Raw genomic sequence first — 18,915 nt, 5'->3', positions numbered from 1 at the left:
GAAGCTTTTGGAGAGGTGATTTTGGGAGCGATTTGGTGCGTAGGAAGCTTTTGGAGAGGTGATTTTAGGAGCAATTTGGGATGGCATAGGAAGCTTTTGGAGAGGTGATTTTAGGAGCAATTTGGGAGAAGGTGGGGAGCAATGTTCCCTCTAATTTTTTTTCGGGGTGGGCGGAAAAGTATAGTGTCTGAGCGGCAGTCCCCTTGGGACTGGGTGGCATAGAAGTTTAAATAAATGAATGAATGAATGAATAAATAAATAAAATACCTTTTTTATTAAAAGAAATTAATAATAAAACAAAACCAAAATCTATTACTATTAAAATTAAAACAACCAGCAAAACCAAAAACATAACTATTAATAAAAACAGGTGAGGGCTGGGTTTTTTCCCCTCTGTTATTATTTAAGCGCTTTTACCATATGCTTTAAATCAAAAGTCACTTCTCTCTTTGTTTCTCTCTCTTTTCTGTCATTCTCTGCCTCAATCATTTTCTCATTCCTCTTTTTTTCTCCCCCTTTTCTATCATTTCCCTCTCTTCCTTCCACTCTTCTCTCTCTCTTGCTTTCTTCCTCTCTCTCACTCTCACTCTCTTCCTTCCTCTTGTCCTCTCTCTCTTTCTTTCTTGCTCTCGCTCTCACTCTCTCTCTTCCTATTTTCTCTGTCTCTCTCTTGCTTTCTTTCCCTCCTGCTCTCTCTTTTTCTCACTTTCTGTCTCCCTCTCCTTTCTATCTCTCTTGTTCTCTTTTTCTCTGGTTTTCTTTCTCTCTCTCTCACTCTTTCTCTCTCACACTCTTTCTCTCTTGTTTTCTTTCTCTCTCTCACTCTTTCTCTCTTGTTTTCTTCCTCTCTCTCACTCTTTCTCTCTTGCTTTCTTTCTCTCTCTTGCTTTCTTTCTCTCTCACACACTTTCTCTCTGTTGTTCTCTCCCTCTCTTGCTATCTCTCTTTCTCCCCCCTCTTTCTCTCTCTCTCTCTTTCTCATTTTCTCTCTATCTTGCTCTGTCTGTTGCTCTCTCTCTTGTTCTTTCTCTCTCTTCCTTTCTTCTCTGCGGAGGCTGGCGAATGTTTTTCTTAGTTTGAATGTTCCCGGTGGGCTGGCAGGGAGATGGGGAGTGTGCACGCACGTGCGCCCAACATTCAAACTAACCTTCGCCAGCCTCCACTGTGAGAAGAATGCCTGCCCCACCTCTCCTGCAACCCCTTTGCTGACAGGCGGGATGAAAGCGCTCTCAGCAAAGGGACTGCGAGAGGGGCGGGCATTCCAAAAGCGCTCAGAGTAGCTAGCGGCCGGATCAGGAGGACAAGAAGCCACAGCCACCAATGCCACTGCAGCCACCACTGCGGGAGGAGCCGTGCCCCAAGGCGGGAAGCAGAGGAGGAGAAAGAGGGGTGGATTGGGCGGGTAGGAGGTGAGAAGCCAGGAGCGCGAGGGGGCCAGAGATGCTGGGGGGGGGCAGCCACAGCTCCTTGCGTGGCCTTGGAAAAGGGTGTATGGGGGGTGTTTTTGGGCATGCAGCCATGCGGCCGCGCACCTTAGAGTATACAGTGGTGGAGAGTCAAGTGGAGCAACATCTGCAGCTGTCAAAGGAGAAGGAGATGATATAGCAACTGATTCAAGTGGAAGGGGAACTCTTTATTGACCAAGTGTGATGGGACATACAAGGAATTTGTTTTGGTGCATATGCTCTCAGTGTACATAAAAGAAAAAGATACATTTCTCAAGAATCATGTGGTACAGCACTTAATGATTGTCAAAGGTGTCAAATAAGCAGTGAAGAAATTAATAATATTTGGATCTAACATAAAAATGATATCTAAAAATTTTGGACACAAATTAAAAGAATAATGGACCAAGTCATATTGACAAAGATCACACTCAAACCAGAATTGTTCCTTCTAGGCATTTTTAGACAGAAATTAAACAAAGAAGACAGATACCTCATTATTCAAATACTAACGGCCGCCAGACTAACATACGCACAACATTGGAAAAAAGAAGACACCCCAACAAACTTAACCATTATTAGTAAAATTATGGAATGTGCTGAACTATCAAAAATAACAATGGAAATACAAAACAAAAATGATTCAGAGTTCTACAAGGCCTGGGAGAAATGGTTCAGATGGTTATCTAACTTTAAAAACAATAAAACAAAAACCAATCAAAATTTCTTAACATAAATTAAAATAAAGATATACACAATAGAAATTCGGACCAAAATCAGTACAATCCCTGTCTGAGTTCAATCCACTCGATAACTACTAACAACTTACCAATATCATAACCCACAAATACCTCTTACTCATAAAAATAACAAACATAACCAAACTAAGTCGTCACAATGCATATTCCTGCTAATCTGCAGGTACTACCCCCTCTCTCTTTCTTTCTTTCTTTCCTTTTTTTTTCTCTTTTTCTCTTTCTATTCTTTTCAACCCCACTTCCAAACTACCTTTCTTTTCTACGTTACCCCTGAACTACTAAATACTACAGATATAAGATTATCCAAATAATAATATTGAATACAAAATAATTACCTATAGACAAATATTTGGAATGTATATACAACAATATATATATAAGCTACTGTATTAAAATATTGGTTACCCCATCCCCCTCCTACTTCTCTTTTCGTACTCCCATCCCCCCTTCCCATTCTTAATAAATTAATAAAGTATATTTTTAAAAAAAGAAGAAAAAGATACATTTGTCAAGAATCATGTGCTACAACACTTAATGATTGTCAAAGGTGTCAAATAAGCAATGAAGAAACAATATTAATAAAAATTTTAGGATACAAGCAACAAATTATAGTCATACAGTCCTAAGTGAGAGGAAAAGGATGATAGGAATGATGAGAAAAAACTAGTAGAAATAGAAGTACAGATTTAGTAAAAGGTTTGACAGTATTGAGGGAATTATTAGTTTAGTAGAGTGATGGCGTGCGGGAAAATACTGTTCTTGTGTCTAGTTGTCTTTGTGTGCAGTGCTCTGTAGCGACGTTTTGAGGGTAGGAGTTGAAATAATTTGTGTCCAGGATGTGAGGAATCAGTAAATATTTTCCCCGTCCTCTTTTTGACTCGTGCAGTATACAGGTCCTCAATGGAAGGCAGGTTGGCAGCAATTGTTTTTTTCTGCAGTTCTGATTATACTCTGAAGTCTTTGTCGGTCTTGTTGGGTTGCAGAACCAAACCAGACAGTTATCGAGGTGCAGATGACAGACTCCAGAATGGCTGTTACAGCAACCATCTTGGTCCAGTATCATGGATATAACTGAGCATAGCAGCCCATTTGGTTTATAGCTTGACTAAGAAACAGATTCTTAGATTATTTGAGTCTGCGGAGAGGGGCAGCATATGAATCTAATAAATATAAATATATAAATTCACCCAATTTAGGTTGCCATCGAAGGAGGCTTTGTAATGGTGGGACACCTCACATCATCTGCGGAGAACCCAAACAGGGCCCAAGAGAGTTCTGGGACACTGACCCATGGCTGTCACTGGAAGAACTGGCTGCTGGACATCCAAAAGAAACCTCTGCCCCTGAGTTCCACCAGTCCCTGCCACAGCCACAGCTTGAGTGGCATGGTCAGGAACCCTCATGTGATCAGTCAGGGAAGATCCCTGGGCCTATGTGCCAAATTGAGCCAGCCCATGTGGTTGTTTGGTGATGTGTGCAAGATGTAGTAGTGGTAAAGGGAGTGTTGGGGAACTTGTGGTATCACATTCGTCAGCAGCGTTTGGATGGCCAGGGAAGGGAATGAAGAGAAGCTTTGCTAGCAGCCTTTGGATAGTGCAGGGTGAGAGATAAAGAGAGTGACTAAAATGTGCTATTCTTATTTCCTACTTTTCCAGCAAGACACATGCATCAACACGCACACCTCTTCCATAGGTTTAAATTAAATGTTAATGTTTAATTGCATTTCATTGATTGGTTCAGCTGTGATGAATGTTGTGCTTGTTCATGGAAGAGTGTATGTGTGTCTCTCACTAGAAAGGTAGGTTTCAGGTTGCAGATGGCTTTCTTTAAAATAATTTCCAACTCCCCCCCGCCCTTTTTTCCTTTTGACTTCCGTTTTGTCAAAGTTCAGCAGCTGTGATAATGTCTATCTATTGGATTCTGGTAGCCAAGCAACTGAGATAAGTGCTGTGGAAATGTTCAGGGCTTCTTCCCGAGTTCTGTGGATCTCTTATCATTTGGCTTTTTTTGTGTGTCTTTATATAATGAAGTTTTGTATGCTTAGTTGTTATGGGAATTTTGCTGAGTTGGGGCTGGGATAACCCTTTGGCTGGGGGGCAAGAAGGAATAAATTTGCTGGATTATAACCCAACAATTCAACCTTTGCCCCTTCTTTTCAAGGCAGCTGTCAAGATTCCCCCTCTCCAGTGCAAAGAACTTCACAGTGCAAGAAAAAACAAGTGCAAAAGATTGAGGTTGTATAAAAAAATGGAGTGAGAGTTTCTGTATGGGGATATGTATTGGGTCAGGAGGAAGAGGCATATGATGCAAGACGTCCAGGCATGCAAAACTAAACAAACCTCAGCAAAGGTGCTAAATGATAGAGATCACAAAACTCAGGAAGAGTGTTTCCATGATCCTGCCCAGGTGAAAAATAAGAAAGGAAAAATGATTTCGAGAAGTGGCAGGGGAGGGGAGAAAAAAAGGGGAGGAGTGCCTTTGTGCTAAATCAAGAAGAGATTAAAAGCAGGTGTTGGAAGAAATAACCATCTGGTTCAGTTCCAAGCTGGGAGAAGGGCATTGGAGACAAAATGGAGATTGGAAGTTGAATGGAAAACTTGTTTAATGATGAAGCAGAACCAAATGTGTTTGTGATTCTGGGCAGCTGGCAACATGGAGTTGATAGTGAGGGACTTTTATACCTTCTCTTGGGATTTCCAATTGAGCTTCCTGTTCCTGTGCTAGAGGATGTATTCTGTTTTAGGGGTTATGTAGGAGTCCTAACTGGCTCTATAGATTGAGCTAAGTTTAGTTGAAATTTGGAGGGTGATGCAATGTCCTTAGGGGATTGTACAATAAAGTGAGTTCAGCTGCTAAATGGCAGTGAGTTAATCCTATTACAGTGGTACCTAAGAACGCCCCTACTTACGAAATTTTCTAGATAAGAACCGGATGTTCAAGATTTTTTTTGCCTCTTCTCAAGAACCATTTTCCACTTACAAACCCAAGTCTCCGAAACTGTAACTGGAAAAGGCAGAAAGAAGCATCTGTGGGGCCTCTCTAGGAATGTCCTGGGAGGAAACAGGGGCAGAAAAGGCGGGGAGAAGCCTCTGTGGGACCTCTCTAGGAATCTCCTGGGGGGAAACAGGGCCTCTACCCTCTCTGTGGTTTCCCCAATCGCATGCATTATTTGCTTTTACATTGATTCCTATGGAAAAAAATTCTTCTTCTTCTTACAAACTTTTTTACTTAAGAACCTGATCACAGTTTGTAAGAAGAAGAAGAATTTTTTCCCATAGGAATCAATGTAAAAGCAAATAATGCATGCGACTAAAGTTCATAAGTAGAGGTAGAACTGTATGTCTTGAAGGGTCATGTCTTAATCCCATCATCCTTGAACTGAAGGTCTTTTGTAAATAGGCTGGCCCAATCTTTCTCATTGGGCACAAAATATCTGCTTGAGGGAGGGAGCTGGGACTCTTGAGTTTCTGTTTCCCTTAAGATTTTTTATTTCCCTTTTAGGAGAAATATTTTACCCTGCCTTTTAAAATGTTTCTCAAAATATTTAATTCTTCTAGGAGAGGGGTGGCTTCCCACATGGATGGGGGAAATGGGCAGGAAAACAGCCACAGCTCCAAAATGGGATATGTTTCTGTGTATGTGCACACAAACTTTCTTGGCAGCCACAATCCAATAATCAGCTGTAGGCAAAGTTGGCTCTTCTATGACATGTGGACTTCAACTCTCAGAATTTCTGAGCTAGCATGCTCAGGAATTTTGGGAGTTGAAGTCCACAAGTCATAGAAGAGTCAACTTTGCCTACCTTGCAATAGATTCACATTGTCATATCTGCTAAAGTTTGATGAAAAGTAAACCAGAAAGGGGGGGAAAAGGGGAAGCTGGGAATCATTTTAAAATAAGCCTGAAACTTACCTTTCTAATGACACAACCAACATACACACTTCTTTCATGCAAGGGTGGGCTGCTGGGGGTTCACAGGGAGTTGGGATAAACTCTAGCTAAGATTCTGTTTAGTTTGGAGAACCCCCAAATCCCACTCCTGGCTTGACCTGCCCATCCTGCCCCTCCCAGGCGTCCTCACACAGCCCATTTTGAATGCAGATAAGTGCAGGGTGTATACGGAGGCTCTGGGTAGACAGAAAATGGCCCTGGCTGTTTCTGGATTCCCAAGGGCCTCCAGAGCCTGGGGAGGCTGCTTTTGCCCTCTTAGGGACTCGAGGAAAGCCTCCAGAGATGGTGCAGGAGGCTGACTAGGCTATGCTCACCTTGACCACACCTACCTGGCAACCAGGCAGAGAACCTTGAAGCTCATCCCTACTCTCAGGGCCAACCGCAAAGTTCATCACAACCGAATCAACAAATAAAACACAATTGAACATTAGTTTTGAATTTAAACCCATGGAAGGGGTGTGCATGTTCATATGTATCTCTCACTGGAAAAGTAGGTAATAGATCTGGGAAATAAGAATAGTACATCTCCTATACCACCCTTACTTTCCAGCACTGCTGCTGTAAACGCAAAAGCGCATCACATGCTAGAAGTGCCAGAGGTGCATTTAATCATCCATGGGGGGGATTGGTTGTGAACATTTGGATAACGTTGCATCCGCCATGATTAGGCAGCCTCAGAGAAGCAGCAGAAAAGTTTTGGTAGCATTCCAATGAGCAAAGGGACATGGTGGGTCAGCCATGCTGGAAAATCCAGGGTAAAATGGACAGGGTCATGTGATCATGAAGAATTGCCCCACACCCGCCTCTTGGAATAGTGCAACAAAAAATTTCCAAAGGTTTCCAAGCATTTTTCTGTCTGATTCTCTTTAGGACCCAGGGGTTTTTTTTGGGGGGGTGGGGGGGGTATAAATTTTTTTCTTTATTTTTCTTTCAATATACAATAAAACAACACGAGCAATAAAAACACAGAATCAATGCTTAAATAATAATTAATCATATTTCTTAGATATGTTAAACATTCAGAGAGAGAAAAAAGCGCTAATAATACTTTCAAAATGTACTTTTTATCCTCTTCTCTGCTAAGTTAATTAAAATTAACCACACATGAGATATATTTCATCTACAAATAACAATATTATAAAATCTAGTCCCTTATATTCCATTTTTCTATTTATACTTAACTCAATATCTAATTTAATCCATTCATCTCTGTGTTAACTCCTTATCCAATGCTGCCACCAGTCCTTATTTCGTCATCTGGGTCTTTAATAGATTAAAATTAAATCATCATGTATTTCTTCAAAAGTAAGTAAAATAAAGTACTTCTCAATTATTTTTAGTTTCCAACCATTCATAAAACTTTCCCCAAATCTTATAGTAATTACACTCCTCTTTATCTTTAAGTTTTAAAGTAAGCCTATTCATTTTAGCACAATCTAAAATCTTACATAATGTTTCTCTTTCATCTGGAATTTTATTCAGTTTCCAATTTTGTGCATATGCTATTCTAGCTGCTGTTAAAATTTTTATAATCAAATATGTTTCTTTTTTATTAAAATTTTCTGGTAAAATATCTAATAAGAATATTTCTGGTTTAAATTCAATACTCCTTTTCAAAATCTTCTGTATCCATTGCTGAATCTCTTTCCAAAATTTCTTAACTTCTGTGCATGTCCACCACATATGATAAAAAGAGCCTGGTAACTGATTACATTTCCAGCATTTCATTGATATATTCTTAAACATTTTTGCTAATCTTTCTGGTATCATCTACGATCTATGAAACATCTTATATATTTAATTATTTATTTATTGGATTTGTATGCCGCCCCTCTCCGAAGACTATATTCTCCTTATACGCTGTTGACATTGACATTTTATAATTTCTTTCCCAAATTTGTTACTGCTTATCTCTATCTATTGAATATCCTATATTCTTCATCCACTTCATCATTGTATCTTTAACTTGTTCAAATTCTAAATCAATAGATAAAAAATAACCATAAAACTTTTTTGTCATATGCTCATCTGAGCCAAACAAAATTTCATCTAGTTTAGTTTTTTCAAGATTTATACCTTCTTCTTTATTACCTTTGTTATATCTTGCCTGTAATTGTATACCAATCAAGGTTTATACCTTATTTTTCTAATTCTATCATTATTTTCAACCTTTTTGACTGTCCTATTAAATCTTTATGTCTTGAAATTTTATTCCACTGTACTCTGCTGGGGTGTATCTGAGCTTCCAAAGGTGCAGTCCAATAAGGTACTCTAAAATAATATTTGTTTTTAATTTTTCCCCAAGTTTCAATTAAAGAGTTTCTAATGCTATGTCTTTGAAAGTACCTACGTATAGTCCGTTTTCCATACCATACAAATGAGTGCCATCCTATCTGTAAATCGTGCCCTTCTAAAGTCAAAAGTCTTTTGTTTCTGAGCATTGTCCATTCTTTAATCCATGTCATTGCCGCTTCTTGATAATACAAATGCCAGTTTGGAAGTCCAAATTGCCAAATAAATTTAGTTGTTATCTTATTCATGTTGTTAAAAAGGTTTTATTAACTTTAATTGGTATATTTGAAAATAGGAAAAGCAATCATGGTAAGATATTCATCTTAATTAGTGCAATCCTGTCCATCAATGACAACTGCAAGTTTTTCCACTTTTGCAAATCAGTTTCAATTTGTTTCTTCAATTTAATATAGTTTTATTCCATTAATGTTGAACATCTTGCTGTTAACTGAATTCCCAAATACTTTACCCTCTTCACTATCTGTATGTTTAAAAGTGTCTTTAAATCAGTTTTTTGGTTTTCTGTCATATTTTTACAATTATATTTATTTTCTCTTTATTGATTTTAAGTCCTGCTATTTCTCCATAATTCTCAATTTGAGTTAGAAGTTTTGGGCCTGAAGTAAGTGGTTCTTCCAAAATGAAAACTAAATCATCCGCAAATTCTTGCAGCTTATATTGTTCATCTTGAATTTTGAGGCCCAAAATGTCTTTATCTGCTCTTATAGCTCTAGTCAGTACTTCTAACGTCAAAATAAATAACAGTGGTGATAATGGGCAGCCTTGCCTTGTATCTTTACTGATTTTTACTTTATCAGTCATCTCTCCATTCACATTTATTCTTGCCGACTGTTTGTTATAAATTGCTTCTATAACATGTAAGAACCTCGCTCCAAAATTCATATACAGTATTGTAATTGCCTATTTAGAAATTGCCACTTTAAATTGTCAAAAGCCTTTTGTGCATTCAGAAATATCAATGCCATCTGTTTTTCAGGGTGCTGTTCATAATATTCTAAAGTATTTAAAATTATACACAGATTGTTCTTAATTTGTCTTTTAGATAAAAATCCATTCTGGTCTGAATGTATAAATTCATTTAAGTATCTTTTAAGTCTATTTGTAATGATTGATGCAAAAATCTTAAAAGTCAACATTTAACAAACATATTGGCCTGTAGTTCTTTACATTTTGTGTATCAGTCCCTTCTTTTGGTAACAGAGATATATAAGTTTCGGTCCAAGTATCCGGAATTTTAGCTTGTATAAATATTTCATCTATCAAATCCAAAAAGATAGGTCCAAATACCTCTTCAGATACCTTATAAACCTCGGCTGATAGTCCATCAGGTCGTGGGGGTTTACCATTCTTTTGTTTCTTAATAGCTTCTGACAGTTCCATCATTGTTATCTTAGCATCCAATGTCTCCCTAATAGTTTCTGAAATTTTAGGTAGATTTGCCTTTTCTAAGTATTGACAATTTTTTTCATCTTCGATAGCATCTTGTTTATATAATTTTCGGTAGAATTCCCATATTATTTCCTTTTTTTAGTCAGGTTTTATTGTAGCCATTCGCTGCACATTTGTGCCCTAGCTGTATTTTTTTTGAGGTGAACGTTTTCTTCAACCCTTCAACACAAATATGTTGCAAAAAGAGTTTCCTTTCTTTCTTCTGTTCTTCAACCTTGCAGTAAAGAAAGCAACTACCAGAATAACTTTCCAGGCATGCAGTAAATCTAGCAATGAATTGGTTAAAAATGATTGAGATTAAAGGGCAGCCTGTTTAGCTTTAATACGATAGCTAATTTTTCCCCCCAATAAATTTTATTAATTTTCATAAAATAGACAAAACTGACAGACATATATTTAACATAAAAATGGGGTTGTAACTTCCCCGCTTATTCTAGAAATAAAATTTCAATACAGAAAAAAGAATACATTTAAAAAATACTTAAAATCAACTTATTATTTTAAATGAAAAGAAGAAATTTGTTTAACTTTTTATAGTAAGTCTTCATGCATAAACTAATTCTAACATAACTCTTAAATCTTATCCCTACTAATTCTAACATAACACTTAAATCATATCTCTACTTACAATTCTCTTATTTGTTTATTTGTTTATTTTAACTTTTTGTTATTTCTTCTTGTTTATCCATATATATACATTGTTCCATATTTCATAAAATTCTGTTTCTTCTTGATCTTTTAACCGTCTTGTCATCATATCCATTTCAGTGCAATCTAATATTTTTTTAATAACTTCCTCTTCTTTGGGAATATTTTCCCCTTTCTAATTTTGCGCGTATATTATCCTGGCCGTGGTCAAAATATGAATAACTAAATACAAAATTTCTTTCTTATATAAATAAAATTCCGGGGTTATTTCTATCTCCTGTTTTACTATTTCTTTTATTATTCTTTCTATCATTTTTCAGTAAAGCTTAACTTTACTACATGTCCACCATTGATGGTAATAGGACCCTATTTCCTTCTTACATTTCCAACATAATGGGGAAGTCTTTGGGAACATTTTTGCTATCCTATTTGGTGGAAGGTGCCACCTATAAAACATTTTAATTTGATTTTCTTTTAGGGAAACTGATTTTGTCATTTTCCAGTTTGAAATCCAAACGTTTTCCCATGTATCTATGTCTATTTCTTTACCAATATTTTTACACCAACTTATCATGTTATCCTTTAAGGTCAAATCTATATTTTTGTGGGCAATCAAGTATTTATAGACTTTCCCTATTAATTTAGTCTGATTAGTAATTGATAGATTACCTAAGAATTTTTTATTCTTATTAAAAATATATGTCATACTATCTCTCTGAAATCTAGACTGAATCTGTGCATATTGCCACCAGCCAATTGTGGTCCCTTCTTCTTGTAATTTATTTCTTGACTTTAATTTCATTTGATCATCCAGTAGATCTTTGTATCTTATTGTTTTCATATCCCTTATTGAATTTGGGTGTGTTATTGCTTCTAAGGGGGAAATACATTCAGGAATAGTCAAAAAATTATTCTTTTTTATATCTTTACAGACTTCCAACAAATATTTTCTTACTGTATGTCTTTTAAAATATGTATGTATTTTATCCTTATCATACCATATAAAGGCATGCCAACCAAGCATAAGATCATGTCCTTCTAATTTTAATGTTCTTTTATCTTCTAATACTATCCAATCTCTAATCCATGTTAAGGCGGCTGCCTGATAATATAATTTCCAATTAGGTAAAGCAAATCCTCCTCTTTCTTTAATATCTTCCAAAATATTTATCTTTATTCTTGCTTTTTCCCCTTGCCATAAATTTTTTTTAACTATCATTGTTAAATTTTTGAAAAAATTTCCCCCAGGGTTTATTGGAATAACCTGAAACAAAAACAAGATTTTAGGTAAAATGTTCATCTTAATTGTGGCAATTCTCCCCAAAAAGGATATTTTTAGGTTGTTCCATATTTCTAAATCTTTTTTGATTTCTGCTATTAATTTCACATAATTGTCATTTTTTAATGATATTGTTTTTGATGTTATCCATATTCCCAAATATTTAACTTTCTTAACTATTTTCATATTTATAATGCATTCAAGTTTTCTTTCTTGAGTTTTACTCATATTTTTCACTATAAATTGTGTTTTACTCTTATTTATTTTTAATCCTGCGGCTTTTCCATATTGTTCTATTGTCTGTACAGTATTAATATTGGAGCTGTTGTTATTGGATCTTCTATTGTGAAAGTCAAATCATCCGCAAACGCTTGGACTTTATCTATTTCTTTTATTTTTGGATCTGCTCTTACTTTTATCAATAAAGTTTCTAAAGATAAGATAAATAATAAGGGTGATATCAGGCATCCTTGTCGAACTCCTTTACTTATTTCAAATGTTTCCAGTTGCTCATTATTTAATATAATTTTTGTTGTTTGTTTTGAATAAATAGCGTCTATTAAATTTACAAATTTAGTGCCAAATCTCATTTTGTTTAGTTGCATTTTTATAAAAGTCCAGTTGACATTGTCAAAGGCTTTTTTGGCATCAAGGAACATTAATGATACTGTTTTTCCAGGATGTTGTTCATAATATTCTAATGTGTTAATAATCATTCTAAGATTCTTTTTAATCTCTCTACCTGGTAAAAAACCGTTTTGATCATGATGAATTTTTTCATTTAAAATCCTTTATAATCTATCAGCATATATTGTGGTAAATATTTTATAATCAACATTTAATAATGATATGGGTCTGTAATTTTTAATATTTTCTTTTGCTGTTCCTGATTTATGAATTAAAGTTATTAAGGATTCAGACCATGATTTTGGAATTTTACCATCCAGTCTACTTTCGTTGAAAATTTCCAACATATTATTACTTCACTGTCTATTTTGTACCATTCTGCCGGTATGGCGTCGGGTCCAGTAGCTTTATTATTTTTTTGCTTTTTAATAGTTGTAAGGAGCTCCTCAATTGTTATTGGACTATCTAGACTTTCCTGTTGTTCTTCCGTTAATTGCGGTAACTTTGTTGATTCTAGATAGTTAAAAACTTCATCTTCATTAATGTCTTCTTTTTTATATAACTCTTTTAAAAAAATTGTACTATTTTTGCTTTTTCATCTATATTATATTTTATTATTCCATCTTCGTCTTCTAACTTTTTAATTATTTTTGACTGTCTATGTTTCTTTAGTTTATACGCAAGCCATCTTCCTGGCTTATTGGCATGTTCAAAATAATGTTGTTTAGCTCTTTTTATCTTTTCTGCTATTTGATTTTGCTCTATAAGTTTAATTTTATGTTTAATTACATCTATCTTTCCCTTTAGCTCCCTGTTCTTAGCATTTTGTTGCGATAAAGATTCTACTTGTTTTAATTCATTAATTAATTGTTCATATTGTATTTTTTTTCTTTATTTACCTTTGCTGTATAAGAAATCGTTAATCCTCTTATGTATGCCTTGGCAGTATCCCATAAGTTTTGTGGGGTGGTATCTAATTTTTTATTTATTTCAAAGAAAATCTTTAATTCTTTCTCTATCCATTCCTTATATATTTTTTTCCTTTAAAATGTTTATATTCATCTGCCAATTTCAGTATTTCTTATTACTTTTCATATAAACTACTACTGGATTATGATCTGCCCAAGTATTAACATCTATTTCAACCTCTTTTATTTGTTCTGCAGTTATTTTTGAGGCCCACACCATATCTATTCTTGTCCAAATTTTGTGGGGGTTTGAGTAAAAAGTATATTGTCTTGTTTGGGGATGTCTTTCCCTCCAAATATCATTTATTAGTAATTCTGTTTTCATCTTTTGGAAAGTGGTGGGTAGTATATTTTTCTTTTTCTTACTGTACCCCGTCCCCCCCCCCCCAGAATGATCTAATAGTCTATTTGAAATTGCATTAAAGTCACCAATTATAATCAAATTTTCAATATTTAATTCAATTATTTTCTGGTGCAATTGTTTATAAAATATCATTTGATTTTCATTTGGGGCATAAATAGAAACAATGACAAGAGGTTTAGGCTCTGTGTTAACCTGCACAATCAATATTCTACCTTCGTTGTCTGCATATAATTGTTTGGAGTTTGTGGAGTTCTCAACATACATCGCAATCCCTCTTTTTCTTTGATCTGCCAATGCAGCATACATATTTCCAATTTTTGGATTTAATAATAATTTTCGGTTTGTCTTTTGTATATGAACTTCTTGTAATATTACGATTTGAGCTTTTTGATTTTTAATTTTTGTAAATATTTGTTTTCTTTTTCTCGGTTCGTTTAAACCATTTACATTTACTGAAAAGATTTTCAGATCGTTTAACAAAGTCATTTGTAATATTTTTTGGTATCTTTAGTTTCGCGCTGAGGTTGTTTTCTTCTTGCACCTAGGTCCTCCTCTCCTCCCTGTGCGGCGCTCCCCGTATCCTCCTCCTTTCTTTCTGGCAGTTCTTTCATTGGTTGCTCCAGTTGGCGTATTCCACTAGTTTCATAAAAGTCTCTTGCTTCTTCCAAGTTTTCTATTTTATATCTTTTGGTTTGCCAATAAAGTGATAGTCCTTCTGGAATAAGGCAACGGAAAGTTATGTTTTCTTTAATCAAAATTCTAGTCAGAAAGTGATAGTCTATTCTACTTTCTCTTACGCTTCTTGGAACTTGTTTCAGTATTGTGATTTCTTTTCCCTTATCTTGTAGTTTTTCATTTCTTGTCCATTTCAAAATGTCATCTCTTATGGTTCTTCTTACAAATTTGATGTGGACTTCTCTTGGAAGGTTGTGCTGACATATGTAGCTAATTTGTACTCTGAAAACTTCATCGATTTCTTTTATTAATTCTGTGGGATCCATCTGGAGAATTCCTCCAATGATTTCTGCCATTTTTGCTTGTAAATCTTCATCTTTTTCTTCTATTATGTTCTGAAATCTTAGACCATAAGATGCTCGTTGCACTTCAAAATGTGTGATTGATCTCTCCCCTTCCTCTTTTCTCTTTATTTTCCTATTTCTGTTTTTTTCTCTTCTCCTGCACTTCTCTTTATCTTTCCTTTCTTCCTTTTATTTTTATGAATAGCAGATTTGTTAATTGAAATTGGTTTGTTATAACAATACATTATATATTATTGTCCTTCGAAATTGAAAGAGATTTCTTCCTTTTTTTTCTTTATAATTGAAAGAAATCTCAAAGGCTAATTTCTTATATTTTAAAATTATTAAAATTTATATCTTTAAACATTGATAAGTTATATATTAAGGATAGACATATATAGATTTTAAAGCATTAAGATTACTGATATTTCTGCTGTGCTTGTTGTGCTATTGTATTGAGACATTTAGAAATAACTAGTGAACTTTAACTTAATAATCTTGGAGTTTGTTGGAGTTTTCTTCCCTTTTTTTAAAAAAAAAATCTTTCAAATAAAAAATATTACAGAAAATTGTTGCAAAGCCAAGGATGTCGAGTACATCTACATATACTAAGACTATTAAAAAACAAACACTAACGTCAGCTTCATCTCCCCAAGTGTCACCGCAGCCATCTCCTGTACATCAAAGTACTACTGCAACTATGTTAGCTAAGGAGAAGGAGAAAGAGAAAGCACAACAGCCTACCCTTGTAACGATACAAGAGACTTTAAACACAATGAAAGAATTTATGCTTAAATCACAGGAAGACGCAAATCAACAACGAGAAGCTCTAAAAGCAGAAATGGGTGAATTAAAGGCAGATACAGGAGAGATGAAGGAGTAGATGAAGGAAATTCAACAAACTTTGAAAGAAAATGAAGATAGGGTGAAGGCAGTAGAGGAGAAAACCAAAAAAATGGAAAAGAGAATGGACTATTTTGAAGGCAGATCTGATGCATGTTACCGATAATACGGTAGCTAATTGAGGGAGTGGAAGAAAGATCCTCCCCAGCTTTTTTAGTCTATTGTTTTCTTCATTGAAGAAATGTGAATTTCTGCAATAGGGAGTGGATTAAGCAAAGGAAAGATTTTGGGAAGTTCCTCCTGAAGTTGCCATTTTTGCATACTGCTGTTTCCCCAAAGCCTAGCAAGGGCCAGGAGAAGTCTGCAGTCTTCCAACGACCACCTGATTTGGGCAGAAAGCTCCAAAAGCAGTTGCCATTTTGGTAAGAAATTGTTAAGAGTATTGAAAATGATGTTGCTTCCAGAAGCCACAGGAAGCAGGCCCAAGCCTGGCAAGATCTTGTCTGGGCAGGAAAGAGGGAAAGAGATAGTGGGATTCTAAGGTAGAGTGTCCCTGTGGTAAGTTATAAGAGCCAATGATCATAGGCAGCCACCATACATTTGACATAGGGCATGTAGCTTTAAGAAAGTCTGTGGTAACTTTAAATAGTTGTTTAGTGGCAGATTGTATTTTAAGGACTGCATCCAATATACATCTCAAGAATATCAAACCAACGTTTTATACTTTTTCATGTTAAAACTAGTATAATAGTTTATATAAAAGTGCATTGATTTAAAATTAAACAATTAGATGCTACAATAATTTAAATTAGAAAGATCCTGCTATTGTATGTTATTTGTATATTATATGATTTTTTTCCCTTCAAGAGTAACAAATTTATATTGTATATAATTTATATATACAGTATATATCTATCTCTGGGTGCATAGGTCTTCAAATCACTCTTGACTCTTGGTAGATGCTTCAATACATGAATCTTTTCACAAATTTTCAGAAGCGTTTGCCCTTTTCCTGCATTTTGTGCTTAAACCAGGATTTGACCTCACAATCTCCTAGTTTCTAGTCTGGTGCTTTTAACCAAACTGGCTCATGTATGATAAATAAATATATAATAAAACTATTATATAGGTAATAACATTTTTCCCAAATAGTCTTTGTATTTCTCCATGACAACTTTTTTTTTGAAAGGCAGACTTTGGATGCTATCTAATATTTTACTGAATCTCAGGAGGGCCCCTTCATGAATGGGTTTACCGCTGCCTTTAAAAAAAGAAAAAGAAAAAAGTTGGCAAAATCTTCTTCCCCCAAATGTTGAACATAGCCTGATTGCTTGCCCTCTGCAAGTGATTCAGGTTCATGGTTATTCTTCAGGTACCATGGCATATTGAAGAGACTTTTTATTCATGTATGTGCTTCTTTACACTATTCATAGATGGCATAGTTGGGTTCTTCTGATTTTAAAAAATGTATCTAGATTTCAGATTATCTTCAGTGCATTTCTCTGAAAGCTACCCTTAAATCGATACAATAACTGTTGGCAGAGCTTCCAAACTGAGGGGTGGTCATAAAAGAGAAGCCTTGGTGGCACAGTGGTTAGAATGCAGACAGACGCTGTCCATAGCTTGGAATTGTTCCTAATGGGGTTCAAGGTTGATTCAGGTTTTCATCCCGGATGAAGGATTCAGATTGTTGGGGGAAATTTGCTGACATTCTAAACCGCTCAGAGGCTAAGTGCAATTGTCAAAATATACTTGTGTGAACCTATTCCAAACGACTTCTGCCACCAGAAAAACGAATAAATTTGTTGGCTCAAATAAACTAAACCTAACTTATATTAACAGCCATTGGGTTCTTCAGACTGGAAAATTAAATAGCAGTTACAATTATTGCAAATCCAGGAGCAGGATAATTGAAATAAACCTATCTACTTCAAAGGGAATAATGTTTGTACTAATAGAAGACAATATTCATGGTCCAAATCAAATTGTGACAAGAATTAGATATAGAAAGAAGTATGAACTAGAACATGGTTAAAAAGTAGAAAACATTCTAGATGGAGGTTGTCACAGAAATTCAACACTGAAAAGGAGAAACCTTAAATGCAAGAAATTCAATCTCATTAAATACTAGAAGCACCATGCTAGGGCTGGGACTCTGTAGGCCCAGTCAGACAGTCATATTAAAAAGCAATCCTTTTGTCTATAAACCAGGAGAATATCATGGTCCTCAAGGCAGCTGAGGTTGCACGAAAAAATAGGAAAGGTTAGCAGACAAAGCGGAATAGATGGCTTTTCCCCTCCAATTTCTTCTCAAATTAAATCATGTATATGTCTAAATCCTATGTACCCTCTATATTTAGCAAATATTTTCTTATTATATTAAACAAGGTATTCAGAAGCACTTGCTAGCACAAGAATCCTCAAACACAGTCCTGAATCTAGCAGTGGAAAATGTGGAGAAAATTTAGCTTGGGCTTCGTACGATCAATCAGGTAAAATAAATCTTTCTTCCTTTATTTGCAAAGCATGTATTAAACCTTTTAGTGCGTGTGCATTTATTTGTTTGTTTGTTTGTTTATTTATTTGTTTTTTTGTTTGACTTCTATGTTGCCCAATCCTGAAGGACTCAGGGTGGCTTACAACAATAATAAAAATACAATATAAATAGATACGAAGCGATAAAAGGAAGTCAAACATTATCTAAAATTAGAACATTATCTAAAACTAAAACCCCATTAAAAAGTTATTTAAAAAGGCAGTCAAAAAAGGCAGTCAATAGATAGACCTACAGTAATCTCTCTTCCTTTTCATTGTCAGCAAAAATATGTTTGCACAAATGTGTGTGTGTGTGTGTGTGTGTGTGCGTGCGTGCGTGTTTTTGTGTTTTCGTAGATTTTCACGGGTACAAATATGAAGATTTTGGCATATTCAGGATTCTTCCCATGTAAGTTTCAGAGATTCCCTACAGACCAAAGGCAACCACCACCCAGAAGCCAAACCACAACAATGCCTCCAACTGCTGCACCCCCCTCTGACACGCACACAAAGCAAACTGACACACACCATGAACACATGACTAGACCATAAACTCGCAGCCAAACCGAAATCCATGTTGTTACACCACAGACATACATTACTAAACAGCTGGCTAGTCTCCAGAGTCCAACTGCCACAACTACTCAGCGGTTCGTTTTGTTACCTCTAGGCAGCTGCACCAACTTTTTCCTTCCCGGCGGCGGCGATGGCGACGG

General features: G+C 35.5%; 1 protein-coding gene across 2 annotated transcripts in view; it reads left to right on the top strand.

The window, feature by feature from the left end:
• GLIPR2 (GLI pathogenesis related 2) overlaps positions 1-18,915 on the top strand; it is a 77,932-nt gene that overhangs the window by 21,371 nt on the left and 37,646 nt on the right. For both annotated transcript variants that reach the window (XR_011556867.1, XM_070727791.1), the window contains exon 3: positions 18,053-18,156. Coding sequence is in view for 1 of the 2 variants with exons in the window: in XM_070727791.1 (XP_070583892.1) it covers positions 18,053-18,156 (104 nt within the window). In the remaining variant the exon portion in view is untranslated. The remainder of the gene's footprint in view (positions 1-18,052; positions 18,157-18,915) is intronic.

Source organism: Erythrolamprus reginae, chromosome Z, assembly GCF_031021105.1.
Source record: "Erythrolamprus reginae isolate rEryReg1 chromosome Z, rEryReg1.hap1, whole genome shotgun sequence".
Taxonomy (NCBI): Eukaryota; Metazoa; Chordata; class Lepidosauria; order Squamata; family Dipsadidae; genus Erythrolamprus; species Erythrolamprus reginae.
This window is presented reverse-complemented; position numbering and strand designations above follow the sequence as displayed.